Raw genomic sequence first — 27,717 nt, 5'->3', positions numbered from 1 at the left:
CGTAGCATGTCATACAGTGGTTTAACCAGTGTGCAGTGTGTATTAAAAATTTCAGGGTTTGCATGTTTAGCATAGTATGTAGGTAGATTTATGGATAGAATTAGTTTTAGAATAGTCTTGGGCATTGTTTTAGTTGATTACATGTGTGAAATAAATGTGGCTTTTGTAGTTTTAAGTTTTTATGTTAAAATCGTGTTATTTTTCATGTGATTATCATGGAATTTGCATCAGTGTGTTTCTTTTATATGTGTTAGTAGTTATGGCTGCCACTATGTGTGTGTTTTGTTTGTGTTATCGATTGTGGCTTATCGTTGGGTGGCATTGTTATCGAAGTTAAGAGTTATGTTAATTGTTGTAAATTTTTATGTTATTAGTATAATTAGTTAGTTGCATGAATTAGATTTTAGTTTTTAAAAGTATTGTTTAAGGTAGAATAGTTTAAAAGTAGTCCCATTGCAAATGTATGCGATTTGGTAACTATCGGCAGTCATTTACATTGGCATGTTAACTAACATTTTGAGTTTACATTTAGTGGGCATGTTTTTGGAATGCATGGTTGGGTCACACTAGGTAAAATGAAGCAAGTAAGTCGACTCGTCGACTTGGGTATACCATACACCTGGTGAAACAAATATTTCAAATTTCGAAGACCAAATGTATGTATGTCTATTAAATTGTTTTTACATGTCTTATACTATGTGCTATCTCGCTCACTCTACAAACACACGAGCACTCTAGCGCCGCTACTAGCCAACGTCCAATTCTGGCCTTGTGGACCGCGTAGTAAAATACGTTCATACGCATATTTTACATGTTTCTAGTCCGATTTCAATAAAATTTGGTAGTTTGGTAGAAATAGATAAGATTAATTAGTCTGCCAAATTTAAATGCGATTGTCAAAAAACTAAAGGAGGAAATCGTTTTTTTCTAAATTATGGAGGCGGAAGTGGGCGTGGCAAAATGTGAAAATATCTAAATTCTCTGCGCATACTATGCCAGTATACATACTAAATTTGGTGACTTTAGCTTTGTTAGTTTTTGATAAAATCAGTTTTGTTTAATTTGCGGGGGCGGAAGTGGGCGTGGCAAAATGTTTAAATAGCCAATATCTGCGCGTCTATTAAGCTAGTCTACATACTAAATTTGATGTCGGTAGCTATCATAGTTTTTAAGGAAATCACTTTTATGTAAATTCCGGGGGCGGAAGGGGGCGTGGCAAAAAGTTTAAACAATTAGTTTCTGCGCGCTAACTAACCGAGCATAAACCAAATTTGATGTCTCTAGCTATTATACTTTTTAAGAAAAACAGTTTTGTGTGATTCCTGGGGGCGTAAGGGGTCGTGGCAAAAAGTTTGAACAGTTAATTTCTGCGCACTAACTAATCGGGTATACAAACTAAATTTGATGTCTCTAGCTGTCATACTTTTTAAGAAAAACAGTTTTATGTGATTCCTGGGGGCGTAAGGGGGCGTGGCCGAAATTCCAATTAATGCTTAACATGTGCACACTACACGAGTATACATACCAAATTTGGTGGCTCTAGCTCTTATAGTCTCCGAGATCTGCGTGTTCATACAGACGGACGGACGGACGGACGGACGGACGGACGGACGGACGGACGGACGGACGGACAGACGGACATGGCTAGATCGACTCGGCTGTTGATCCTGATCAAGAATATATATACTTTATAGGGTCGGAGAAGCTTCCTTCTGCCTGTTACATACATTTTGGCGACTTTAATATACCATTTCACCCTATGGGTGTATGGTATAAAAAAGGTAAACAAAGGCCCAATTAGCAAAAGAAATTTTTAACTTATAATTTCAATTTTTCTTTCTTTCTAGGTACCATGTTTCGCTACCAGATTTCCAGTGTGCATCTAGGGAGGAGTCACAGGTAGGTAATTTGATGGTAAGTATTGGTCTCATATATATTTTTTTTTAGGTGTTCTCGTGACTTGGCCTTTGGTTGCCAGCCAGCTCATGCAGGCCACAGGTGAAGAGTAGGCGTTGGTGTGAGGTAAGTAGCTTCCTGCAAGGAGAGGAGCATTTGCCAGGCAGGAATCCCAATATTCATCTGTGTGTTTTTATTTTCAGGTATGGGCATGTTGGAGTGAAAGCCCAGTGAGGAGTTGACTTTTCCAGAGCGACCTCGACAGTTCATGTAAGCATGTTGGGGCCAGGTGGGACGTCTCATTGTCACATTTTGCTGTGTTGTGGCAGTTTGTGTTGTTCAGGTGTAATACATGTTGTTTTGGTTGCATGTTGTGTATGTTTAAACTGTGTTTAGTTGATTTGTTTTGCGCAGTTTTGGATTTGCATGTTTATTTAGTTGAAAAGCTTGTTGTTTTGTTTTATGTTGCAATTTTTACTAATTAATTATTAATTTCTTTTTATTTTTAGGTTTTGTGCATCAGAATTGGAGGCGTCGGATCCAAGGGTGCCGACCAGAAAGACTCCGCTGATTAGTTTTAATTTTTATTTATGATATGGAGTGATTTTTATTTTGTATTAGGTGTGTTTTGGATTTGTTGTAATTTTAATAGTTGTAGTAGGTATTTTAAGAATTTTAATGTTGTATTAGATAGTTGATTTATGTATTGTATTAGTTCTAGTTTTAGATTTGTATTATATGTTTTGATTATGTGCTTTTTCTTAAGTATTGTTGTTTAAATAGGGTATTTATGTGTTCGTTTAGTTTTGCTGTTCTTATTGGATAGGTATTTGTTTTTGCATGATTTTTATTTAGTATTGTATTGTGTTATTTTGTAGTTTGTTGCCATGTTCATTTGGTTTATTGTTATGGAGTTTTAAGTGTGTTTTTGTAGTTTTAGTTTATGCAATGTGTTTATCGATTTGATTTAGATTAGACAGTTGAGATGTATATTGTTTTTAATTTTTAGTTAATCTTGTTGTATTACAGATAAGTTTTAATGCATTTTGTATGTTTTTATTAGTTTGTTTTGTTTGTTTTGACGTTTATAGACTTTTAATTTATTGGGTAATTAGTATATGAATTATTTTAGCTTTAATTTTGTTATTGTATTGGTTTTTAGTTGAGTTGTTTTAATTTGTAGTCTTATTTGCATGTTATTTAAGATGAATTTTGTTGTGTTTTAATATGTGTTGTTATAGTTTTAGTTTTCGTGATTTTTGTATTCTTTTATTTAGTATTAGTTACTTCATTTTTGTGTTGTTTTTAATATTGTTTGATTTTTTTTATTTTTAGGCATGAATTTGATGGGATATTCGACAGTATCAGTCCTGGTGGTTCCTGTTTGGATCCGGCATCAGTGTCATCAGCTGGCCAATGGCCAAGTTTAACTGTTGCATCATGCTCAAGAGGCCTTGATATATGGGCTGCATTTGGCCAGGAGTTTCTGCTTCTTGTGGCAGTCGTTGCTTCAGGGGAGTGTTTTGTGTTTGTGTTATATAGCGTTGCTTGTTGTTGTTGTAGTAGCTTTTACTTTTGTAACGTGTTGTATTTTCATTGTGATTGTTTTTGTTAGTGTTAGGTTTCATATTTACTAAAGTTTTATTTGTATATTCCAGGTTCGTGTCACAAGTGGCGTTTGAGAGAGGCGTGGTGAATTGGCCTGTTTCACCAGAAGAAGAGTTCGAAGATCCCAATAGGAATTTCTGGCTTTTTTGTGTGAGAGCAGGTGAGTTCTTTTTTAATTTTGCCAGCTCTTGCTGGTAGACTGGACATCCTTTATAGCTTGAAATGTGATTTCCTTTGCAGTTTACGCATATCGGATTGGGATTCCTTGCGTGCTGGCATTCCTTGGCGTCGTGTGGGCCAGCGCATTTCATGCAGGTAGCCTGATTGTGGCAGTAATTTTTTGTGTGCCCAAATGTTTGGCATTTGTGGCACTGTGCTGGGGTCAGGCGCCTATTGAACTTTTCAATTTTTACCTGATAAGGGCCCAAGAATTGCAGGGTAAGGAAGTTCCTTGCAGCATCATCAGTAGAGGGCTCCAGCTCCACTTCGAAAGAGTTGTAGGGGATCATTGTGCGGTTTTGCCTTAGCACTTTGGCGAATTTTGTTTGGTGGCCGATCCTCGCAAGCTCGGCAGTGATCCAGTCAACTGGTGTCGAGTGGTGGAGCCCTTTGATGACGATGCGAAGTCCTTTTTGTTCCTGTGGCTGGAATGTGTAAAACTGATATTTATTTTTTCCAGGTCTGACATTGCAGCTACATAGTCATCGCTGGTGTATAAGGTAAGTTTAATTTGGTTTTCCTTTTCGGTTTTAATTGTGTATTTGTTTTTTAGTTTCAGGTTTTGCAGGTGAGTAATCAGCAGGCTGATGTCAGAGAAGTGGAGAAGTGGCCGTCATTTGTGGGGAGCTGGATTTCCATTTCATCGTGACTGCAGTTCATCATTGATGCGTTAGATTTTAAGTTTGTTTTTAGCTCTGTTTTATTTTTGTTGATTTTATTTTTAGTATTAGCATTATTGAAGTTAAATAGTTTTACTTTTGGTTTAAAATTTTTATCTGCTTGTTTTTTTAGTTCTTCAGCAATTGTTTTAGTAGGTTTTTTAGCAGTTGTAGAGATGTGTGAGATTATAGTTTTTTGAGATAATTTTCTTTTATTTTGTTGTTGTTGCATTGTCTTAGTTTGTTGTTTTTGCAGCGGTGGTTCAGTATTGTTTTTTTTTTTTGTTGTAGCTGTGTGTGTCTCGATAGAATTAAGGTATTGTTTTATTTTATTATCTGTTGTTATTTGATTTGCGTCAGAATTAGTAGGAGGGTTTGGGCTGTCGTCATCAGTGACCATAGGGGATAAGGAGCTGATGTGTGTTTCGTTCTTGGGGGTTGATTTTATAGAAATAATTGTTCCATCAGACTCCTCTGGTGACTCGTAGTCCATTGGCCGTTCCTTTTTCATATATAGCCCTTTATTTATTAGGCAAGTTGGTAGCTGTTGTTGTTGTTGGGCCGAATTGGTGTCATTGGCGTCGTCATCATCCGTTATTCCCGCGCTTGCACCGCTAGGTGTGCGGGAGCGGCGGGGGGGGCGATGTGGAATATGCGAGAAGATTTTTTTCAATTGCTTTAGGCTAGCAATAGGAAGCCCGCCAATTTTTTTTGTCTCCATTTGGACTTTTGATTGGGCAAGGGGCATATGGGGGGGGCAGCGGTCATCGGAAGGTGACATTTTAAGCGCCATGTCGGTTTATCTTTCTCTTCTCTTTGTCTTTTTGTGCGTATATGTGTGTGTGTGTATCGCTGACTGACTCCCCTATGTATATGCCGAGGCATATATGCATAAGGAGCAATAAGGGCGCGAGAGAGACCTATGTACACATAGAATAATTTTTTTTTAATCACAATAAATTTACATGTAACACTTAGGACTTCACAAAGCACATATTATGAGTTTATTAACAAACAGAAAAACATTTATATCACAGTTGCGGCTATTTGTTGTAATTGTTATCACAGATTTTGGTTATTTTATTAGTCAGGGCTAGGTTTTAATTATTCGTCGTGTTGTTGTTGTTTTAGTTAGCTTATTTATTTATTTATTTTCTGTTTTCTGTTTGGCAGCCGAAGCATTTGCCTATAGCCAAGCAACTGAGTTGCTAGCCACTTTATTGTGTATATCTCAACTGAGATCTTTACAATTTTCCCTACTTAAAAACTATATGGGCGACATAATACCCTTTAAAAATAAATAACATATATTATTTAGTGTGTTTTATGATTTAAATTGTTTTAAATATATTTTAATATTAGTTTTTTCGGTATTTTTTTTGATTGTTTGATTTAGGTAATTTATTTGGATTTATGTGGGTGTCTTGGTAAGTATTATACGCGTTTGATTTAGTTTTAGTAATATGTATTATGTTTAGAATGATTTAGGTAATTTATTTGATTTTATAGAATGTTTGAGATATTTAAGTGAGTGTGTTGGTGAGTATTATATGTTTTTGATTTAGTTTTAGTGGTATATGTTATGTTTAAATTGATTTAGTGTTTTAGTCTGTTTTATGGTTTGTTTATAGATTATTTTATGTGTTAGTTTTATTATTTTTGTATATATTTTATTAATGCTTTTTTATGTTTTGCCAATTTTTAGTGTTAGTTCAATTTGAAGTATTTTTTTTAGTGTGTTTTCCCTGATTTTTGCTAATTTCACAGTGTTTTAATTTCTCTTATTATTTTTTTCGTAGCATGTCTTACAGTGGTTTAACCAGTGTGCAGTGTGTATTAAAAATTTCAGGGTTTGCATGTTTAGCATAGTATGTAGGTAGATTTATGGATAGAATTAGTTTTAGAATAGTCTTGGTCATTGTTTTAGTTGATTACATGTGTGAAATAAATGTGGCTTTTGTAGTTTTAAGTTTTTATGTTAAAATCGTGTTATTTTTCATGTGATTATCATGGAATTTGCATCAGTGTGTTTCTTTTATATGTGTTAGTAGTTATGGCTGCCACTATGTGTGTGTTGGGTGGCATTGTTATCGATGTTAAGAGTTATGTTAATTGTTGTAAATTTTTATGTTATTAGTATAATTAGTTGCATGCATAAGATTTTAGTTTTTAAAAGTATTGTTTAAGGTAGTGTAAGATTCCAATTATTTACAAAGTCTGTTAAATGCTCATGTATATACCGAAACCGGTATTGTAGTATCGATTGTTAGTAATAAGTATCGATTGTTAGTAATAAGTATCGATTGTTAGTAATAAGTATCGATTGTTAGCGATAATTCCTCGATAGGTTGAGAGACGGCGTCTCTCTTCTCTTCCGGCGACGCAACGAGCAAGTTGCATCTGCGCAGAAAACCAAAGATAAAATCCGAGAAATACAAATTAATCGTTATCATTTTTACCCAATAAATAGGTGTTTACAACTCAGAAGTGGGATGACCACCCGAAAGGATACATATTTCGGGACACGGCGCGCAACACGTTCCACATCTAGGACGGCCGCCTCCACGCCCACCGCTGCTGGTGCACCCACTGCTGGGGGTACCGACGCAGGCCACAGGAGCCGCCGCTGCTGCGCCTGCCGCTGCAGTACCGAGAGCCGCTGTGCCAACTGCCGCCACTCTCGCCCTTGCCGGGCCAACTGCTGCTATACTCGCCCCTGCCGGGCCAACTGCTGACATGCTCGCCTCCGCCGTGCCAACTACTGCTATACAAGCGCCTGCTGGGCTAACTGATGCCACCTCCGCCCCTGCTGGGCCAACCGCTGCGACACTCGCCCCTGCCGGGCCAACTGCTGACATGCACAGCTACGAAGAATTGAAGGCAATCCTCTTGCGAGAATTTGGACGCTCGTGTAGCATCGAGGAAGTGTACCACGCTCTGCGTGGCCGGCGCATCAAGGCAGGCGAGGGATGTTTAAGATTCGCAATCGAGATGCAGGAGATTGCCATGAATGCTCCGATTCCGGAGAACGAGCTGGTCGACCTGATCATTGATGGATTGCGGGACAACTCTACTCGAGTCGGCATGCTGTACTCAGCTCGGACAATGGCTGAACTGAAGCCCCTACTGGAACGCTACGAGCGCTTCCGTATGCCGGCCGCTGCCTCCAGACAAGGCAATAGCGTGAAAGCGCGGCCAACAACAACTCCCGTGGCGCCGGGAAGCAAATCGTCAGGCACCGCCACGATGCCTCAACTGCTCAGGATGGGGGCACTACAAAAGTCAATGCCCAAAACCAATGAGACCTCCGAATTCATGTTTTAAATGTGGCATAGTGGGCCACATCTACAAAGACTGCCCGTCTCGAATCGGAAATGCCACCAATATCACTGCTGCCGCCGCTGCTGATGAAGCAGGAGATGGACTAGACCATTTACAACGGGTGAGTGTTGCTTTTGTTTGTGATGAAGTGCAAGATAGGAAATTTATAGATATGTTTGCTCTCCTTGATTCGGGCAGTCCAAAGAGTTTTATCCGTCAATCTGAAGTCCCCTCCAACTGCCGTCTTAGCCCCCGTACATTGAACTGCCGTGGTTTAGGAAATAGCCAACTTCTGTCCTTAGGCCAAGTCCAGTGTAGGGTTCGCCTCCGCAACACACATACAATACATACGTTTGAAGTCCTGACGAACCAAGCAACCGAACTGCCGATGATTATAGGTAGAGATCTTCTGTATAAAATTAATATTAGACTCTGTAAACTGAAAGAACTGAAATATGAAAAAGAATCGTTGATACTCATGAATAAACCGACTGAATGTATAAATCCAAATCTTACTGCTGTTCTGAAGTCCTTTGACATATTTATGGAAGAGAGAGTGATACTGCCGTATGATAGGAATGAGATTGTATCTGCCGAATTGTTGTCTGATTCTCCCCTTCCGAAAACTTCTGCTGTACCTTCGGAAACATTGAACGATGCACTTATGGCGATAAATGCCATTGAGCTCCCTGCTGTCAGTGAATTAGACTTTGATATAGAGCCCGCGTTACGGGAAGAGCAAACCGCAGCCCTTAAGTCTATTATTTCCACGTCGTATGTACAAGTTGATCCAGATTTAATCAAGCCCATGAACTATGAGATGAAAATAGAATTGACTAGCCAAACTCCGATTTTCTGCCGCCCCCGCCGTCTGTCGCACCACGAACGCATCGAGGTGCGTGAGATTTGTGACGATCTCTTGAAAGCTGGCATTATTCGCCACAGTAGTTCCCCTTACGCTGCCGCGATTGTCCCTGTACGCAAAAAGGACAACACCCTAAGGAAGTGTGTAGATTACCGCCCGTTGAACAAAATTACAGTTCGAGATCATTTTCCGATTCCTCTGGTAGATGATTGCATTGAACATCTGGGTGGCAAATCATTCTTCACTATCTTGGACTTGAAGAACGGTTTCCACCATGTGAAAATGCACCCAGACTCAATCAAATATACTGCCTTTGTAACCCCTGATGGCCAGTTTGAATATGTACGCATGCCCTTCGGACTTTGTAATGGCCCTTCCGTGTTCGCGAGATTCGTTTATTTTGTCCTTAAGGAATTTATAAACCGAGGTCAACTGGTGATATATATGGACGACATTCTAGTCGCGTCGCATGACTTTGAAACCCACCTTGAGATTCTGAAGGAAATATTGTATGTGTTAAGAGTGAACGGGTTATGCCTGAAGCTGACGAAATGCCGTTTTGCGTATAGGGAACTAGAGTACTTGGGCTACCTAGCCAATTCCGCCGGTATCACGCCTAAACCAGCTCATATTCAGGCGATACGGGATTTGCCCATTCCAAGGGATAGCAAGGAATTAGAGCGTTGCCTAGGCCTATTCTCATACTTCCGCCGATTTGTATCAGGTTTCGCTAAGATTGCGTCCTACTTCTCTAAGATGGCCTCCGCCGCTGAATCGAAACTACACAGTTATGAGCTAGAGACGTTAGCTATAGTGTATTCCTTGAAACGTTTTGAGACATACCTTAAGTTCATCCCGTTCAAAATCGTGACCGATTGTAATTCCCTTGCGCTGACACTGAGAAATGGTGGACATTCCGCCAAGATTGCTCGCTGGGCCCTGCTGTTGGAAAACTATAACTACACGATTGTACACCGCTCGGGGGTTGGTATGCCCCATGCTGATGCTCTAAGCAGAATAGAAACTGCCGCATACGTTGACGATATAAACCTCGACTTCCAACTGCAGTTAATCCAGAACCGGGACCCTGAGATTGTCAAACTCCGAGATGAGTTAGAGAAATATGAGATAGCGGATTTCGAACTGCGAGATGGAGTAGTGTACCGTCTGTCCTCGACGAGTGTACCCCAACTTTATGTCCCTTCCGAAATGATAAATCATGTCATACGAGTAGTGCACGAGAAGCTTGGCCATATGGCCACGGAGAAATGTTGTGCACAGATCAAGAAGCATTACTGGTTCCCGTGTATGAAGTCTTATGTTAACAATTACATTAAAAATTGCCTCAAGTGTATATACTACTCCGCGTCCGCTTCGGACCACCGTGTCACGCTACATAGTATTCCGAAAGTGCCCCTTCCGTTTGATACCGTCCATATTGACCATTTGGGCCCCCTTCCGTCCATACGTTCTAAGAAAAAGTATCTTCTGGTTGTCATTGACGCTTTCACCAAATTTGTGAAGCTGTACCCTGCCGCCACGACGAATTCACGTGAAGTATGCCAGACATTAGAATCTCAGTATTTCGCAAATTACAGTAGACCCCGCCGAATCATCAGCGATCGAGGTACCTGCTTTACTTCCTCCGAGTTTGAAGAATTTCTGAAGGCCAATAATATAATTCATGTGCTGAATGCCACTGCCTCACCCCGGGCCAACGGCGAAGTCGAGCGGGTTAACCGCGTGTTGGGCCCCATGTTGGGTAAACTGACGGAACCTGTGGACCATGCAGATTGGGTCCAACAACTGCCGAACATAGAGTTTGCATTGAATAACTCCGTCCACTCCACAACCAAATTTGCCGCTTCCGTACTTCTATTCGGTGTTGAACAACGAGGTGTGGTAGTAGACGAACTAACCGAACGGTTGGGTGAGAGAACGGAGGAGGTCGATGCCTCAGAGGTAGACGTCCGGAGATTAGCCTTCCGTAACATTGTTAAGTCCCAAGAATATAATTCGGAATATTATTCGAAGCATCACCTCCCTGCCGTTGGTTTTGAGGAGGGCGATTTCGTAGTTATTAAGAATGTGGATACTTCGGCAGGCACAAACAAAAAGCTTATCAGGCGGTATCGTGGTCCGTATGTGGTTCATAAAAAACTTCCGAATGACCGATATGTTATCCGGGATGTAGAGGGCTCCCAAATCACCCAACTACCATATGATGGGGTCCTAGAAGCCTTCAAATTAAAGCTATGGGTTGCCCCTGATCAAGATTGCACTTCTGATAGCCAAACAAAGGCGACACCAGCCACTTAAGATTCTTATTTACCCCCCCTTCGTTGTTAACCATTGGAATCGAGGTCGATTCCTCGTCAGGACGGCCGAGTTGTAAGATTCCAATTATTTACAAAGTCTGTTAAATGCTCATGTATATACCGAAACCGGTATTGTAGTATCGATTGTTAGTAATAAGTATCGATTGTTAGTAATAAGTATCGATTGTTAGCGATAAGTCCTCGATAGGTTGAGGGACGGCGTCTCTCTTCTCTTCCGGCGACGCAACGAGCAAGTTGCATCTGCGCAGAAAACCAAAGATAAAATCCGAGAAATACAAATTAATCGTTATCATTTTTACCCAATAAATAGGTGTTTACAGTAGTGTAAGATTCCAATTATTTACAAGTCTGTTAAATGCTCATGTATATACCGAAACCGGTGTTGTAGTATCGATTGTTAGTAATAAGTATCGATTGTTAGTATTTTAAGTATCGATGGTATATATTGGTACGCGACCTAAGGCCACACTAGAGCGTGGCTTCCTTCTTCTTCCGGCAACCACCAAACGAGACAGACCTACAGCTGCTCATCGGAAAACTAAATCTTTTGCCATCGATACTTATACTTATATTTTTCCTAAAATAAATACCCTATTATAACTCAGAAGTGGGATGACCACCCGAAAGGAGACATATTTAGGGACGCGGCACGCCACGCGTTCCACATCGAGGACGGCCGCCTCCACGCCCACCGCTACAGGTGCACCCACTGCCGTGACGACTGCTGCAGTACCGACGGCCACTGGAGCCGCCGCTGCTGCGCCTGCTGCTACACTACAGAGAGCCGCTGTGCCAACTATTGACAGACGCGCCCGGCCAGGCACGCCGCTGCTGGGCCAACTGCCGACACATCCGCCCCTGCCGGGCCAACCGCTGACATGCCCGCCCCCGCCGGGCCAACTGCTGCCAGACGAGCCCCTGCTGGATTAACCGATGCCACAGTCGCCCCCGCCGGGCCTGCCGCTGCCGCAACTGCCCCTGCTGGGCCAACTGCCGCCACACTCGCTCCTGCTGGACCCGTTGCTGCCGCATCCGCCCCTGCTAGGCCAACGGCTGCCATACTCGCCCATGTTGGGCCAACTGCTGACACATCCGCCCCTGCCGGGCCAACCGCTGACATGCCCGCCCCCCGCCGGGCCAACTGCGGCCATACGAGCCCCTGCTGGATTAACTGATGCCCCTGCTGGGCCAACCGCTGCCACACCCGCAACTGCTGGGCCAACTGCCGTCATACTCGCCCCTGCTGGACCGCCCGCTGCCGCCACTGTGCCCACCGCTGCCACTGTGCCCGCCGCCGCCATTGCACCCGTTGTCACCCCTGTGCCCGCCGCCGCCACTGTGCTCGCCGCCGCCACTGTGCCCACCGCTGCCACTGTGCCAGCCGCCGCCACTGTGCCAGCCGCCGCCACTGTGCCCGCCGCCGCCATTACACCCGCCGCCGCCACTGTGCCTGCTGCCGCAATTGCACCCGTTGTCACCCCTGTGCCCGCCGCCGCCACTGTGCCCGCCGCCGCCACTGCACCCGCTGCCGCCACATCCATTACGGTACCTGCCGCCGCTGCCACTTCCACTGTACATAGAATCCTCAAACTGCAGCAGGGGATCGACGAGTTCCAAGCACCGAGGCAGCAAGTCAGTGACGTGAGTGTCATTGAGAGCATGGTGGCTCGATTCTCAGCAGATACCGCATACGATGTGAAGAAATGGCTGAGCGATCTGGAAGACGCATTCGATATTCTACAGTTAAACGACCGTCTACGTTACTGCTGCGCACGGTATCGGAAGTGTACCACGCTCTGCGTGCCCGGCGCATCAAGGCAGGCGAGGGATGTTTGAGATTCGCAATCGAAATGCAGGAGATTGCCAGGAATGCCCCGATTCCGGAGAACGAGCTGGTCGACCTGATCATTGACGGATTGCGGGACAGCTCTACTCGTGTCGGTATGCTGTACTCAGCTCGGACGGTGGCTGAACTGAAGCCCCTACTGGAACGCTACGAGCGCCTCCGTATGCCGGCCGCTGCCTCCAGACAAAGCAATAGTGTCAAGGCGCAGCCAACAACAACTCCCGTGGCGCCGGGAAGCAAATCGTCAGGCACCGCCACGAGTGAGACCAGATGCTTCAACTGCTCAGGATGGGGGCACTACAAAAGTCAATGCCCAAAACCAATGAGACCTCCGAATTCATGTTTTAAATGTGGCATAGTGGGCCACATCTACAAAGACTGCCCGTCTCGAATCGGAAATGCCACCAATATCACTGCTGCCGCCGCTGCTGATGAAGCAGGAGATGGACTAGACCATTTACAACGGGTGAGTGTTGCTTTTGTTTGTGATGAAGTGCAAGATAGGAAATTTATAGATATGTTTTCTCTCCTTGATTCGGGCAGTCCAAAGAGTTTCATCCGTCAATCTGAAGTCCCCTCCAACTGCCGTCTTAGCCCCCGTACATTGAACTGCCGTGGTCTTGGAAATAGCCAACTTCTGTCCCTAGGCCAAGTCCAGTGTACGGTTCGCCTCTGCAACAGACGATACATACGTTTGAGGTCCTGACGAACCAAGCAACCGAACTACCGATGATTATAGGTAGAGATCTTTTGTTTATGAAAAAGAATCGTTGATACTCATGAATAAACCGACTGAATGTATAAATCCAAAACTTACTGCTGTTCTGAAGTCTTTTAAAATATTGAGGAAAGATCCAGCGGTACTACCGCACGACAGGAATGAGATTGTATCTGCCGAAGTGTTGTCTGATTCCCCCCTTCTAGAAACTTCTGCTGTACCTTTGGAAACACTGAATGATGCACTTATGGCGATAAATGCCATTGAGCTCCCTGCCGTCAGTGAGTTAGACTTTGATATAGAGCCCACGTTACGAGAAGAGCAAACCGCATCCCTGAAGTCTATTATTTCCACTTCGTATGTACAAGTTGATCCAGATTTAATCAAGCCCATGAACTATGAGATGAAAATAGAATTGACTAGCCAAACTCCGATTTTCTGCCGCCCCGCCGTCTGTTGCACCACGAACGCATCGAGGTACGTGAGATTTGTGACGATCTCTTGAAAGCTGGCATTATTCGCCACAGTAGTTCCCCTTACGCTGCCGCGATTGTCCCTGTACGCAAAAAGGACAACACCCTAAGAAAGTGCGTAGATTATCGCCCGTTGAACAAAATTACAGTTCGAGATCATTTTCCGATTCCTCTGTTAGATGATTGCATTGAACATCTGGGTGGTAAATCATTCTTCACTATCTTGGACTTGAAGAACGGTTTCCACCATGTAAAAATGCACCCAGACTCAATCAAATACACGGCCTTTGTAACCCCTGATGGCCAGTTTGAATATGTACGCATGCCCTTCGGACTTTGTAATGGCCCTTCCGTGTTCGCGAGATTCGTTTATTTTGTCCTTAAGGAATTTATAAACCGAGGCCAACTGGTGATATATATGGACGACATTCTAGTCGCGTCGCATGACTTTGAAACTCACCTTGAGATTCTGAAGGAAATATTGTATGTGCTAAGAGTGAACGGGCTATGCCTGAAGCTGACGAAATGCCGTTTTGCGTATAGGGAACTAGAGTACTTAAGCTACTTAGCCAATTCCGCCGGTATCACGCCTAAACCAGCTCATATCCAGGCGATACGGGATTTGCCCATCCCAAGGGATAGCAAGGAATTAGAGCGTTGCCTAGGCCTATTCTCATACTTCCGCCGATTTGTATCAGGTTTCGGTAAGATTGCGTGTCCGCTGTCCCGATTGTTAAGAAAAGATACCCCTTATGTCTTCTCCAATGAATGCCTTGAAGCCTTCCGAACACTGAAATTGAAATTGATCAAATCCCCCCGTGTTATCTATTTACAACCCGAAGTCTGAAACAGAGTTACACTGCGATGCTAGTTCAATTGGTTTCGGAGCAGTGCTCCTACAGAAACAAACAGACGGTAAATTACACCCAGTGTCCTACTTCTCTAAGATGGCCTCCGCCGCTGAATCGAAACTACACAGTTATGAGTTAGAGACGTTAGCTATAGTGTATTCCTTGAAACGTTTTGAGACATACCTTAAGTTCATCCCGTTCAAAATCGTGACCGATTGTAATTCCCTTGCACTGACACTGAGAAATGGTGGACATTCCGCCAAGATTGCTCGCTGGGCCCTGCTGTTGGAAAACTATAACTACACGATTGTACACCGCTCGGGGGTTGGTATGCCCCATGCTGATGCTCTAAGCAGAATAGAAACTGCCGCATACGTTGACGATATAAACCTCGACTTCCAACTGCAGTTAACCCAGAACCGGGACCCTGAGATTGTCAAACTCCGAGATGAGTTAGAGAAATATGAGATAGCGGATTTCGAACTGCGAGATGGAGTAGTGTACCGCCTGTCCTCGACGAGTTTACCCCAACTTTATGTTTCTTCCGAAATGATAAATCATGTCATACGAGTAGTGCACGAGAAGCTTGGCCCCATGGCCACGGAAAAATGTTGTGCACAGATCAAGAAGCATTACTGGTTCCCGTGTATGAAGTCTTATGTAAACAATTACATTAAAAATTGCCTCAAGTGTATATACTACTCCGCGTCCGCTTCGGACCACCGTGTTACGCTACATAGTATTCCGAAAGTGCCCCTTCCGTTTGATACCGTCCATATTGACCATTTGGGCCCCCTTCCGTCCATACGTTCTAAGAAAAAGTATCTTCTGGTTGTCATTGACGCTTTCACCAAATTTGTGAAGCTGTACCCTGCCGCCACGACGAATTCGCGTGAAGTATGCCAGACATTAGAATCTCAGTATTTCGCAGTAGACCCCGCCGAATTATCAGCGATCGAGGTACCTGCTTTACTTCCTCCGAGTTTGAAGAATTTCTGAAGGCCAATAATATAATTCATGTGCTGAATGCCACTGCCTCACCCCGGGCCAACGGCCAAGTCGAGCGGGTTAACCGCGTGTTGGGTCCCATGTTGGGTAAACTGCCGAACATAGAGTTTGCATTGAATAACTCCGTCCACTCCACAACCAAATTTGCCGCTTCCGTACTTCTATTCGGTGTTGAACAACGAGGTGTGGTAGTGGACGAACTAACCGAACGGTTGGGTGAGAGAACGGAGGAGGTCGATGCCTCAGAGGTAGATGTCCGGAGATTAGCCTTCCGTAACATTGTTAAGTCCCAAAAATATAATTCGGAATATTATTCAAAGCATCACCTCCCTGCCGTTAGTTTTGAGGAGGGCGATTTCGTAGTTATCAAGAATGTGGATACTTCGGCAGGCACAAACAAAAAGCTTATCATGCGGTATCGTGGTCCGTATGTGGTTCATAAAAAACTTCCGAATGACCGATATGTTATACGGGATGTAGAGGGCTCCCAAATCACCCAACTACCATATGATAGGGTCCTAGAAGCCTCCAAACTAAAGCTATGGGTTGCCCTTGATCAAGATTGCACTTCTGATAGACAAACAAAGGCGACACCAGCTACTTAAGATTCTTATTTACCCCCCTTCATTGTTAACAATTGGAATCGAGGTCGATTCCTCGTCAGGACGGCCGAGTTGTAAGATTCCAATTATTTACAAGTCTGTTAAATGCTCATTTATATACCGATACCGGTGTTGTAGTATCGATTGTTAGTAATAAGTATCGATCGTTAGTATTTTAAGTATCGATGGTATATATTGGTACGCGACCTAAGGCCACACTAGAGCGTGGCTTCCTTCTTCTTTCGGCAACCACCAAACGAGACAGACCTACAGCTGCTCATCGGAAAACTAAATCTTTTGCCATCGATACTAATACTTATATTTTTCAGAAAATAAATACCCTATTATAGTAGAATAGTTTAAAAGTAGTGCCATTGCAGATGTATGCGATTTGGTAACTATCGGCAGTCATTTACATTGGCATGTTAACTAACATTTTGAGTTTACATTTAGTGGGCATGTTTTGGGAATGCATGGTTGGGTCACACTAGGTAAAAAAAGGTAAACAAAGGCCCAATTAGCAAAAGAAATTTTTAACTTATAATTGCAATTTTTCTTTCTTTCTAGGTACCATGTTTCGCTTCCAGATTTCCAGTGTGCATCTTGGAGGAGTCACAGGTAGGTAATTTGATGGTAAGTATTGGTCTCATATATATTTTTTTTAGGTGTTCTCGTGACTTGGCCTTTGGTTGCCAGCCAGCTCATGCAGGCCACAGGTGAAGAGTAGGCGTTGGTGTGAGGTAAGTAGCTTCCTGCAAGGAGAGGAGCATTTCCCAGGCAGGAATCCCGATATTCATTTGTGTGTTTTTATTTTCAGGTATGGGCAGGTTGGAATAAAAGCCCAGTGAGGGGTTGACTTAACCAGAGCGACCTCGACAGTTCATGTAAGCATGTTGGGGCCAGGTGGGAAGTCTCATTGTTTGTGTTGTTCAGGTGTAGTACATGTTGTTTTGGTTGCATGTTGTGTATGTTTTAACTGTGTTTAGTTGATTTGTTTTGCGCAGTTTTGGATTTGCATGTTTATTTAGTTGAAAAGCTTGTTGTTTTGTTTTATGTTGCAATTTTTACTAATTAATTATTAATTTCTTTTTATTTTTAGGTTTTATGCATCAGAATTGGAGGTGTCGGATCCAAGGGTGCCAACCAGAAAGACTCCGCTGATTAGTTTTAATTATTATTTATGATATGGAGTGATTTTTATTTTTTATTAGGTGTGTTTTGGATTTGTTGTAATTTTAATAGTTGTAGTAGGTATTTTAAGAATTTTAATGTTGTATTAGATAGTTGATTTATGTATTGTATTAGTTCTTATTTTTTGATTTGTATTATTTGTTGTGATTATGTGCTTTTTCTTAAGTATTATATTGCATTTGTTAATATAGTGTTCTTGTATTCATATGTATTGCTTTGGCATGTTTAAGTATGTGTTGTTTTCGTTAAAAAATTTTGTCAAATGATTTGTGTGTATTGTTGTTTAAATAGTGTATTTATGTGTTAGTTTAGTTTTGCTGTTCTTATTGGATAGGTATTTGTTTTTGCATGGTTTTTATTTAGTATTGTATTGTGTTATTTTGTAGTTTGTTGCCATGTTCATTTGGTTTATTGTTATGGAGTTTTAAGTGTGTTTTTGTAGTTTTAGTTTATGCAATGTGTTTATCGATTTGATTTAGATTAGACAGTTGAGATGTATATTGTTTTTAATTTTTAGTTTATCTTGTTGTATTACAGATAAGTTTTAATGCATTTTGTATGTTTTTATTAGTTTGTTTTGTTTGTTTTGACGTTTATAGACTTTTATTTTATTGGGTAATTAGTATATGAATTATTTTAGCTTTAATTTTGTTATTGTATTGGTTTTTAGTTGAGTTGTTTTAATTTGTAGTCTTATTTGCATGTTATTTAAGATGAATTTTGTTGTGTTTTAATATGTGTTGTTATAGTTTTAGTTTTCGTGATTTTTGTATTCTTTTATTTAGTATTAGTTACTTCATTTTTGTGTTGTTTTTAATATTGTTTGATTTTTTTTAATTTTTTAGGCATGAATTTGATGGGATATTCGATAGTAACCAGGACTGGTTGTTCCTGTTTGGATCCGGCATCAGTGTCATCAGCTGGCCAATGGTCAAGTTTAACTGTTGCATCATGCTCAAGAGGCCTTGATATATGGGCTGCATTTGTCCAGGAGTTTCGGCTTCTTGTGGCAGTCGTTGCTTCAGGGGAGTGTTTTGTGTTTGTGTTATATAGCGTTGCTTGTTGTTGTTGTAGTAGCTTTTACTTTTGTAACGTGTTGTATTTTCATTGTGATTGTTTTTGTTAGTGTTAGGTTTCATATTTACTAATGTTTTATTTGTATACATATTCCAGGTTCGTGTCAGCAGTGGCGTTGGAGAGAGGCGTGGTGAATTGGCCTGTTTCACCAGAAGAAGAGTTCGAAGATCCCAATAGGAATTTCTGGTTTTTTTGTGTGAGAGCAGGTGAGTTCTTTTTTAATTTTGCCAGCTCTTGCTGGTAGACTGGACATCCTTTATAGCTTGAAATGTGATTTCCTTTGCAGTTTACGCATATCGGATTGGGATTCCTTGCGTGCTGGCATTCCTTGGCGTCGTGTGGGCCAGCGCATTTCATGCAGGTAGCCTGATTGTGGCAGTAATTTTTTGTGTGCCCAAATGCTTGGCATTTGTGGCACTGTGCTGGGGTCAGGCGCCTATTGAACTTTTCAATTTTTACCTGATAAGGGCCCAAGAATTGCAGGGTAAGTAGGTTCCTTGCAGCATCATCAGTAGAGGGCTCCAGCTCCACTTCGAAAGAGTTGTAGGGGATCATTGTGCGGTTTTGCCTTAGCACTTTGGAAAATTTTGTTTGGTGGCCGATCCTCGCAAGCTCGGCAGTGATCCAGTCAACTGGTGTCGAAGTCCTTTTTTGTTCCTGTGGCTGGAATGTGTAAAACTGATACTTATTTTTTCCAGGTCTGATATTGCAGCTACATAGTCATCGCTGGTGTATAGGGTAAGTTTAATTTGGTTTTCCTTTTCGGTTTTAATTGTGTATTTGTTATACCCTTGCAAAAAGGGTATATTAATTTTGGTCAGAAGTGTGCAACGCATAGAACGAAGCATCTCCGACCATACAAAGTATATATATTCTTGATCCATGTCCGTCCGTCCGTCCGTCCGTCCGTCCGTCCGTCCGTCTGGATCAACGCAAACACCTCCTAGACCGTAAGAGCTACAGAGCTGAAATTTTGCACGTAGGCTTGTATATACTGCAGGCGTTGTATATCTCGGATTCAGCCGGATCGGACCACTATATCATATAGCTCCCATACAAACCCCAAAGTCACAAACAGTGACTTTCTCAATAACTTCGTTATTTTCTGAGCTATTGTCGTGAAACTTAATATTAGAGAGTTTACTACGCCTATAAGCGACTATGCCAAATTTTATCAAGATCGGGTGACTATATAATATAGCTCCCATACAAACGGCCAAGTCACGAACAGTGACTTTCTCAATACCTTCGTTATTTTCTGAGCTATTGTCGTGAAACTTAATATTAGAGAGTTTACTATGCCTATAAGCGACTATGCCAAATTTGATCAAGATCAGGTGACTATATCATATAGCTCCCATAGGAACGATTGGTCGAAAACAGTGACTTTTGTAAATAACTTCGTTACTTTTAACGCGATTGCTTTTAAATTAAACATTTCTTAATTTAATATATATGTTAATGACTGTGCCGAATTTGATAAAGATCGGGTGACTATATCATATAGCTCCCATAGGAACGATCGGTGGAAAACAGTGACTTTGATCAATATCTTCGTTATTTCCTATGATTGTAGGCCTTTCTTTCTCAAGATTAAGCCTTTTTAGATAAAACGTTCTTCCACATTGATGGCTAGTAGGTAAGGATAGAGTTACCAAAAAAGTTGCAAGGGTATATGTACAAACCTTGACGCGGTCGAAGTTAGCCCCGGCCCTCTGGTTTTTTAGTTTCAGGTTTTGCAGGTGAGTAATCAGCAGGCTGATGTCAGAGATGCAGAGGATGCAGATGTCCGGAACCTTCTCACTTTGTTGGTTACTGTGAGTAGTGGAGAAGTGGCCGTCATTTGTGGGGAGCTGGATTTCCATTTCATCCTGACTGCAGTTCATCATTGATGCGTTAGATTTCAAGTTTGTTTTTAGCTCTGTTTTATTTTTGTTGATTCTATTTTTAGTATTAGCATTATTGAAGTTAAATAGTTTTACTTTTGGTTTAAAATTTTTATCTGCTTGTTTTTTTAGTGCTTCAGCAATTGTTTTAGTAGGTTTTTTAGCAGTTGTAGAGATGTGTGAGATTATAGTTTTTTGAGATAATTTTCTTTTATTTTGTTGTTGTTGCATTGTCTTAGTTTGTTGTTTTTGCAGCGGTGGTTCAGTATTGTTTTTTTTTTGTTTGTTGTAGCTGTGTGTGTCTCGATAGAATTAAGGTATTGTTTTATTTTATTATCTGTTGTTATTTGATTTGCGTCAGAATTAGTAGGAGGGTTTGGGCTGTCGTCATCAGTGACCATAGGGGATAAGGAGCTGATGTGTGTTTCGTTCTTGGGGGTTGATTTTATAGAAATAATTGTTCCGTAGTCCATTGGCCGTTCCTTTTTCATATATAGCCCTTTATTTATTAGGCAAGTTGGTAGCTGTTGTTGTTGTTGGGTCGAATACGTTCTAGGAAAAAGTATCTTCTGGTTGTCATTGACGCTTTCACCAAATTTGTGAAGCTGTACCCTGCCGCCACGACGAATTCGCGTGAAGTATGCCAGACATTAGAATCTCAGTATTTCGGAAATTACAGTAGACCCCGCCGAATTATCAGCGATCGAGGTACCTGCTTTACTTCCTCCGAGTTTGAAGAATTTCTGAAGGCCAATAATATAATTCATGTGCTGAATGCCACTGCCTCACCCCGGGCCAACGGCCAAGTCGAGCGGGTTAACCGCGTGTTGGGTCCCATGTTGGGTAAACTGCCGAACATAGAGTTTGCATTGAATAACTCCGTCCACTCCACAACCAAATTTGCCGCTTCCGTACTTCTATTCGGTGTTGAACAACGAGGTGTGGTAGTGGACGAACTAACCGAACGGTTGGGTGAGAGAACGGAGGAGGTCGATGCCTCAGAGGTAGATGTCCGGAGATTAGCCTTCCGTAACATTGTTAAGTCCCAAAAATATAATTCGGAATATTATTCAAAGCATCACCTCCCTGCCGTTAGTTTTGAGGAGGGGGATTTCGTAGTTATCAAGAATGTGGATACTTCGGCAGGCACAAACAAAAAGCTTATCATGCGGTATCGTGGTCCGTATGTGGTTCATAAAAAACTTCCGAATGACCGATATGTTATCCGGGATGTAGAGGGCTCCCAAATCACCCAACTACCATATGATAGGGTCCTAGAAGCCTCCAAACTAAAGCTATGGGTTGCCCTTGATCAAGATTGCACTTCTGATAGACAAACAAAGGCGACACCAGCCACTTAAGATTCTTATTTACCCCCCTTCATTGTTAACAATTGGAATCGAGGTCGATTCCTCGTCAGGACGGCCGAGTTGTAAGATTCCAATTATTTACAAGTCTGTTAAATGCTCATTTATATACCGAAACCGGTGTTGTAGTATCGATTGTTAGTAATAAGTATCGATTGTTAGTATTTTAAGTATCGATGGTATATATTGGTACGCGACCTAAGGCCACACTAGAGCGTGGCTTCCTTCTTCTTTCGGCAACCACCAAACGAGACAGACCTACAGCTGCTCATCGGAAAACTAAATCTTTTGGCATCGATACTAATACTTATATTTTTCAGAAAATAAATACCCTATTATAGTAGAATAGTTTAAAAGTAGTGCCATTGCAAATGTATGCGATTTGGTAACTATCGGCAGTCATTTACATTGGCATGTTAACTAACATTTTGAGTTTACATTTAGTGGGCATGTTTTTGGAATGCATGGTTGGGTCACACTAGGTAAAAAAAAGGTAAACAAAGGCCCAATTAGCAAAAGAAATTTTTAACTTATAATTGCAATTTTTCTTTCTTTCTAGGTACCATGTTTCGCTTCCAGATTTCCAGTGTGCATCTAGGAGGAGTCACAGGTAGGTAATTTGATGGTAAGTATTGGTCTCATATATATTTTTTTTTAGGTGTTCTCGTGACTTGGCCTTTGGTTGCCAGCCAGCTCATGCAGGCCACAGGTGAAGAGTAGGCGTTGGTGTGAGGTAAGTAGCTTCCTGCAAGGAGAGGAGCATTTCCCAGGCAGGAATAACGATATTCATTTGTGTGTTTTTATTTTCAGGTATGGGCAGGTTGGAGTAAAAGCCCAGTGAGGGGTTGACTTAACCAGAGCGACCTCGACAGTTCATGTAAGCATGTTGGGGCCAGGTGGGAAGTCTCATTGTTTGTGTTGTTCAGGTGTAGTACATGTTGTTTTGGTTGCATGTTGTGTATGTTTTAACTGTGTTTAGTTGATTTGTTTTGCGCAGTTTTGGATTTGCATGTTTATTTAGTTGAAAAGCTTGTTGTTTTGTTTTATGTTGCAATTTTTACTAATTAATTATTAATTTCTTTTTATTTTTAGGTTTTGTGCATCAGAATTGGAGGTGTCGGATCCAAGGGTGCCAACCAGAAAGACTCCGCTGATTAGTTTTAATTATTATTTATGATATGGAGTGATTTTTATTTTGTATTAGGTGTGTTTTGGATTTGTTGTAATTTTAATAGTTGTAGTAGGTATTTTAAGAATTTTAATGTTGTATTAGATAGTTGATTTATGTATTGTATTAGTTCTAGTTTTAGATTTGTATTATTTGTTGTGATTATGTGCTTTTTCTTAAGTATTATATTGCATTTGTTAATATAGTGTTCTTGTATTCATATGTATTGCTTTGGCATGTTTAAGTATGTGTTGTTTTCGTTAAAAAATTTTGTCAAATGATTTGTGTGTATTGTTGTTTAAATAGGGTATTAATGTGTTAGTTTAGTTTTGCTGTTCTTATTGGATAGGTATTTGTTTTTGCATGGTTTTTATTTAGTATCGTATTGTGTTATTTTGCAGTTTGTTGCCATGTTAATTTGGTTTATTGTTATGGAGTTTTAAGTGTGTTTTTGTAGTTTTAGTTTATGCAATGTGTTTATCGATTTGATTTAGATTAGACAGTTGAGATGTATATTGTTTTTAATTTTTAGTTTATCTTGTTGTATTACAGATAAGTTTTAATGCATTTTGTATGTTTTTATTAGTTTGTTTTGTTTGTTTTGACGTTTATAGACTTTTATTTTATTGGGTAATTAGTATATGAATTATTTTAGCTTTAATTTTGTTATTGTATTGGTTTTTAGTTGAGTTGTTTTAATTTGTAGTCTTATTTGCATGTTATTTAAGATGAATTTTTTTGTGTTTTAATATGTGTTGTTATAGTTTTAGTTTTCGTGATTTTTGTATTCTTTTATTTAGTATTAGTTACTTCATTTTTGTGTTGATTTTAATATTGTTTGATTTTTTTTCATTTTTAGGCATGAATTTGATGGGATATTCGATAGTAACCAGGACTGGTTGTTCCTGTTTGGATCTGGCATCAGTGTCATCAGCTGGCCAATGGCCAAATTTAACTGTTGCATCATGCTCAAGAGGCCTTGATATATGGGCTGCATTTGGCCAGGAGTTTCGGCTTCTTGTGGCAGTCGTTGCTTCAGGGGAGTGTTTTGTGTTTGTGTTATATAGCGTTGCTTGTTGTTGTTGTAGTAGCTTTTACTTTTGTAACGTGTTGTATTTTCATTGTGATTGTTTTTGTTAGTGTTAGGTTTCATATTTACTAATGTTTTATTTGTATACATATTCCAGGTTCGTGTCAGCAGTGGCGTTGGAGAGAGGCGTGGTGAATTGGCCTGTTTCACCAGAAGAAGAGTTCGAAGATCCCAATAGGAATTTCTGGTTTTTTTGTGTGAGAGCAGGTGAGTTCTTTTTTAATTTTGCCAGCTCTTGCTGGTAGACTGGACATCCTTTATAGCTTGAAATGTGATTTCCTTTGCAGTTTACGCATATCGGATTGGGATTCCTTGCGTGCTGGCATTCCTTGGCGTCGTGTGGGCCAGCGCATTTCATGCAGGTAGCCTGATTGTGGCAGTAATTTTTTGTGTGCCCAAATGCTTGGCATTTGTGGCACTGTGCTGGGGTCAGGCGCCTATTGAACTTTTCAATTTTTACCTGATAAGGGCCCAAGAATTGCAGGGTAAGTAGGTTCCTTGCAGCATCATCAGTAGAGGGCTCCAGCTCCACTTCGAAAGAGTTGTAGGGGATCACTGTGCGGTTTTGCCTTAGCACTTTGGCGAATTTTGTTTGGTGACCGATCCTCGCAAGCTCGGCAGTGATCCAGTCAACTGGTGTCGAAGTCCTTTTTGTTCCTGTGGCTGGAATGTGTAAAACTGATACTTATTTTTTTCCAGGTCTGATATTGCAGCTACATAGTCATCGCTGGTGTATAGGGTAAGTTTAATTTGGTTTTCCTTTTCGGTTTTAATTGTGTATTTGTTTTTTAGTTTCAGGTTTTGCAGGTGAGTAATCAGCAGGCTGATGTCAGAGATGCAGAGGATGCAGATGTCCGGAACCTTCTCACTTTGTTGGTTACCGTGAGTAGTGGAGAAGTGGCCGTCATTTGTGGGGAGCTGGATTTCCATTTCATCCTGACTGCAGTTCATCATTGATGCGTTAGATTTCAAGTTTGTTTTTAGCTCTGTTTTATTTTTGTTGATTTTATTTTTAGTATTAGCATTATTGAAGTTAAATAGTTTTACTTTTGGTTTAAAATTTTTATCTGCTTGTTTTTTTAGTGCTTCAGCAATTGTTTTAGTAGGTTTTTTAGCAGTTGTAGAGATGTGTGAGATTATAGTTTTTTGAGATAATTTTCTTTTATTTTGTTGTTGTTGCATTGTCTTAGTTTGTTGTTTTTGCAGCGGTGGTTCAGTATTGTTTTTTTGTTTGTTGTAGCTGTGTGTGTCTCGATAGAATTAAGGTATTGTTTTATTTTATTATCTGTTGTTATTTGATTTGCGTCAGAATTAGTAGGAGGGTTTGGGTTGTCGTCATCAGTGACCATAGGGGATAAGGAGCTGATGTGTGTTTCGTTCTTGGGGGGTTGATTTTATAGAAATAATTGTTCCGTAGTCCATTGGCCGTTCCTTTTTCATATATAGCCCTTTATTTATTAGGCAAGTTGGTAGCTGTTGTTGTTGTTGGGTCGAATTGGTGTCATTGGCGTCGTCATCATCCGTTATTCCCGCGCTTGCACCGCTAGGTGTGCGGGAGCGGCGGGGGGCGATGTGGAATAGGCGAGAAGATTTTTTCCAATTGCTTTAGGCTAGCAATAGGAAGCCCGCCAATTTTTTTGTCTCCATTTGGACTTTTGATTGGGCAAGGGGCAAATGGGGGGGGCCAGCGGTCATCTGAAGGTGACGTTTTAAGCACCATGTCGGCCTATCTTTCTCTTCTCTTTGTCTTTTCGTGCGTATATGTGTGTGTGTGTGTATCGCTGACTGACTCCCCTATGTATATGCCGAGGCATATATGCATAAGGAGCAATAAGGGCGCGAGAGAGACCTATGTACACATAGAACAATTTTTTTTAATCACAAAAAATTTACATGTAACACTTAGGACTTGACAAAGCACAAATTATGAGTTTATTAACAAACAGAAAAACATTTATATCACAGTTGCGGCTATTTGTTGTAATTGTTATCACATATTTTGGTTATTTTATTAGTCAGGGCTAGGTTCTAATTATTCGTCGTGTTGTTGTTGTTTTAGTTAGTTTATTTATTTATTTTCTGTTTTTTCTGTTTGGCAGTTGAAGCATTTGCCTATAGCCAAGCAACTGAGTTGCTAGCCACTTGTGTATATCTCAACTAAGATCATTACAATTTTCCCTACTTAAAAACTATATGGGCGACATAATACCCTTTAAAAATTAATAACATATAAATTTCTTAGGACTAGACATAGATAAAAATTTCAGCTTAATTATAAGAGGTAAGTATATTTAGAGTTATTATTTTATCTTTGATTTAGATTTAGGTATGGCAATTGAGGTAAGTATAATTAGTTTCGTTTTATATGCTTTAGGTTAGAGTTTGGATTAGAGGTAAGTATAATATATAGTATTTCTTTATAAAATCTTTTTATGGTTTAGGTTCATGATTTTTAGGTGTGTTTTATGATTTTTAGGTAAGTGTTTTGGTAAGTATAAATGGTTTGTATTATTTAGTGTGTTTTATGATTTAAATTGTTTTATATATATTTTAAGATTAGTTTTTGTGGTAAGTATTATTTTTGATTGTTTGATTTAGGTAATTTATTTGAATCTTATAGCATGTTTATGATATTTATGTGGGTGTGTAGGTAAGTGTTATAAGTTTTTGATTTAGTTTTAGTAATATGTATTATGTTTAAAATGATTTAGGTAATTTATTTGATTTTATAGCATGTTTGAGATATTTAAGTGAGTGTGTTGGTGAGTATTATATGTTTTTGATTTAGTTTTAGTGGTATGTATTATGTTTAGATTAATTTAGTGTTTTAGTCTGTTTTATGGTTTGTTTATAGATTATTTTATGTGTTAGTTTTATTATTTTTGTATATATTTTATTAATGCATTTTTATGTTTTGCCAATTTTTAGTGTTAGTTCAATTTGAAGTATTTTTTTAGTGTGTTTTCCCTGATTTTTGCTAATTTCACATTTAATTTCTCTTATTATTTTTTCGTAGCATGTCATACAGTGTTTTGACCAGTGTGCAGTGTGTATTAAAAATTTCAGGGTTTGCATGTTTAGCATAGTATGTAGGTAGATTTATGGATAGAATTAGTTTTAGAATAGTCTTGGGCATTGTTTTAGTTGGTTACATGTGTGAGATAAATGTAGCTTTTGTAGTTTTAGTTTTTATGTTAAAATCGTGTTATTTTTCATGTGATTATCATGGAATTTGCATCAGTGTGTTTCTTTTATACATATGTGTTAGTAGTTATGGCTGCCACTATGTGTGTGTTTTGTTTGTGTTATCGATTGTGGCTTATCGTTGGGTGGCATTGTTATCGATGTTAAGAGTTATGTTAATTGTTGTAAATATTTATGGTATTAGAATAATTAGTTAGTTGCATGCATTTGTAAACACCTATTTATTGGGTGAAAATTAAAACGATTAATTTGTATTTCTTGGATTTTATCTTTGGTTTTCTGCGCAGATGCAACTTGCTCGTTGCGTCGTCGGAAGAGAAGAGAGACGC

The 27,717-nt window shown here is 40.4% G+C and overlaps 2 protein-coding genes across 4 annotated transcripts in view; both read left to right on the top strand.

Annotated features, from left to right (window-relative positions):
* The first annotated feature begins 6,857 nt into the window (after positions 1-6,857).
* On the top strand, positions 6,858-8,719 carry LOC137579532 (uncharacterized). Its single transcript, XM_068293317.1, has 2 exons — positions 6,858-7,824; positions 7,902-8,719. Exon 1 carries the CDS (start codon positions 7,119-7,121, stop codon positions 7,704-7,706), a length of 588 nt encoding a protein of 195 aa, XP_068149418.1. The 5' UTR covers positions 6,858-7,118; the 3' UTR covers positions 7,707-7,824; positions 7,902-8,719.
* Positions 8,720-11,423: 2,704 nt separating this feature from the next.
* Positions 11,424-27,717, top strand: part of LOC137579530 (nematocyst expressed protein 3-like) — a 41,386-nt gene continuing 25,092 nt past the window's right edge. The window contains exons 1-2 of one of the 3 annotated variants that reach the window (XM_068293312.1): positions 11,424-13,219; positions 13,297-13,565. In XM_068293312.1, the coding sequence (XP_068149413.1) occupies positions 11,841-12,743 (903 nt within the window). In that variant the 5' untranslated portion in view covers positions 11,424-11,840 and the 3' untranslated portion in view covers positions 12,744-13,219; positions 13,297-13,565. Of the gene's footprint in view, positions 13,220-13,268; positions 13,566-27,717 lie in introns of those variants that run through there. The other 2 variants (XM_068293315.1, XM_068293314.1) reach the window with 2 other exon arrangements.

The sequence above is a fragment of the Drosophila tropicalis genome, unplaced genomic scaffold (assembly GCF_018151085.1).
Source record: "Drosophila tropicalis isolate 14030-0801.00 unplaced genomic scaffold, ASM1815108v1 contig_696, whole genome shotgun sequence".
NCBI classification, from domain to species: Eukaryota; Metazoa; Arthropoda; class Insecta; order Diptera; family Drosophilidae; genus Drosophila; species Drosophila tropicalis.
This window is presented reverse-complemented; position numbering and strand designations above follow the sequence as displayed.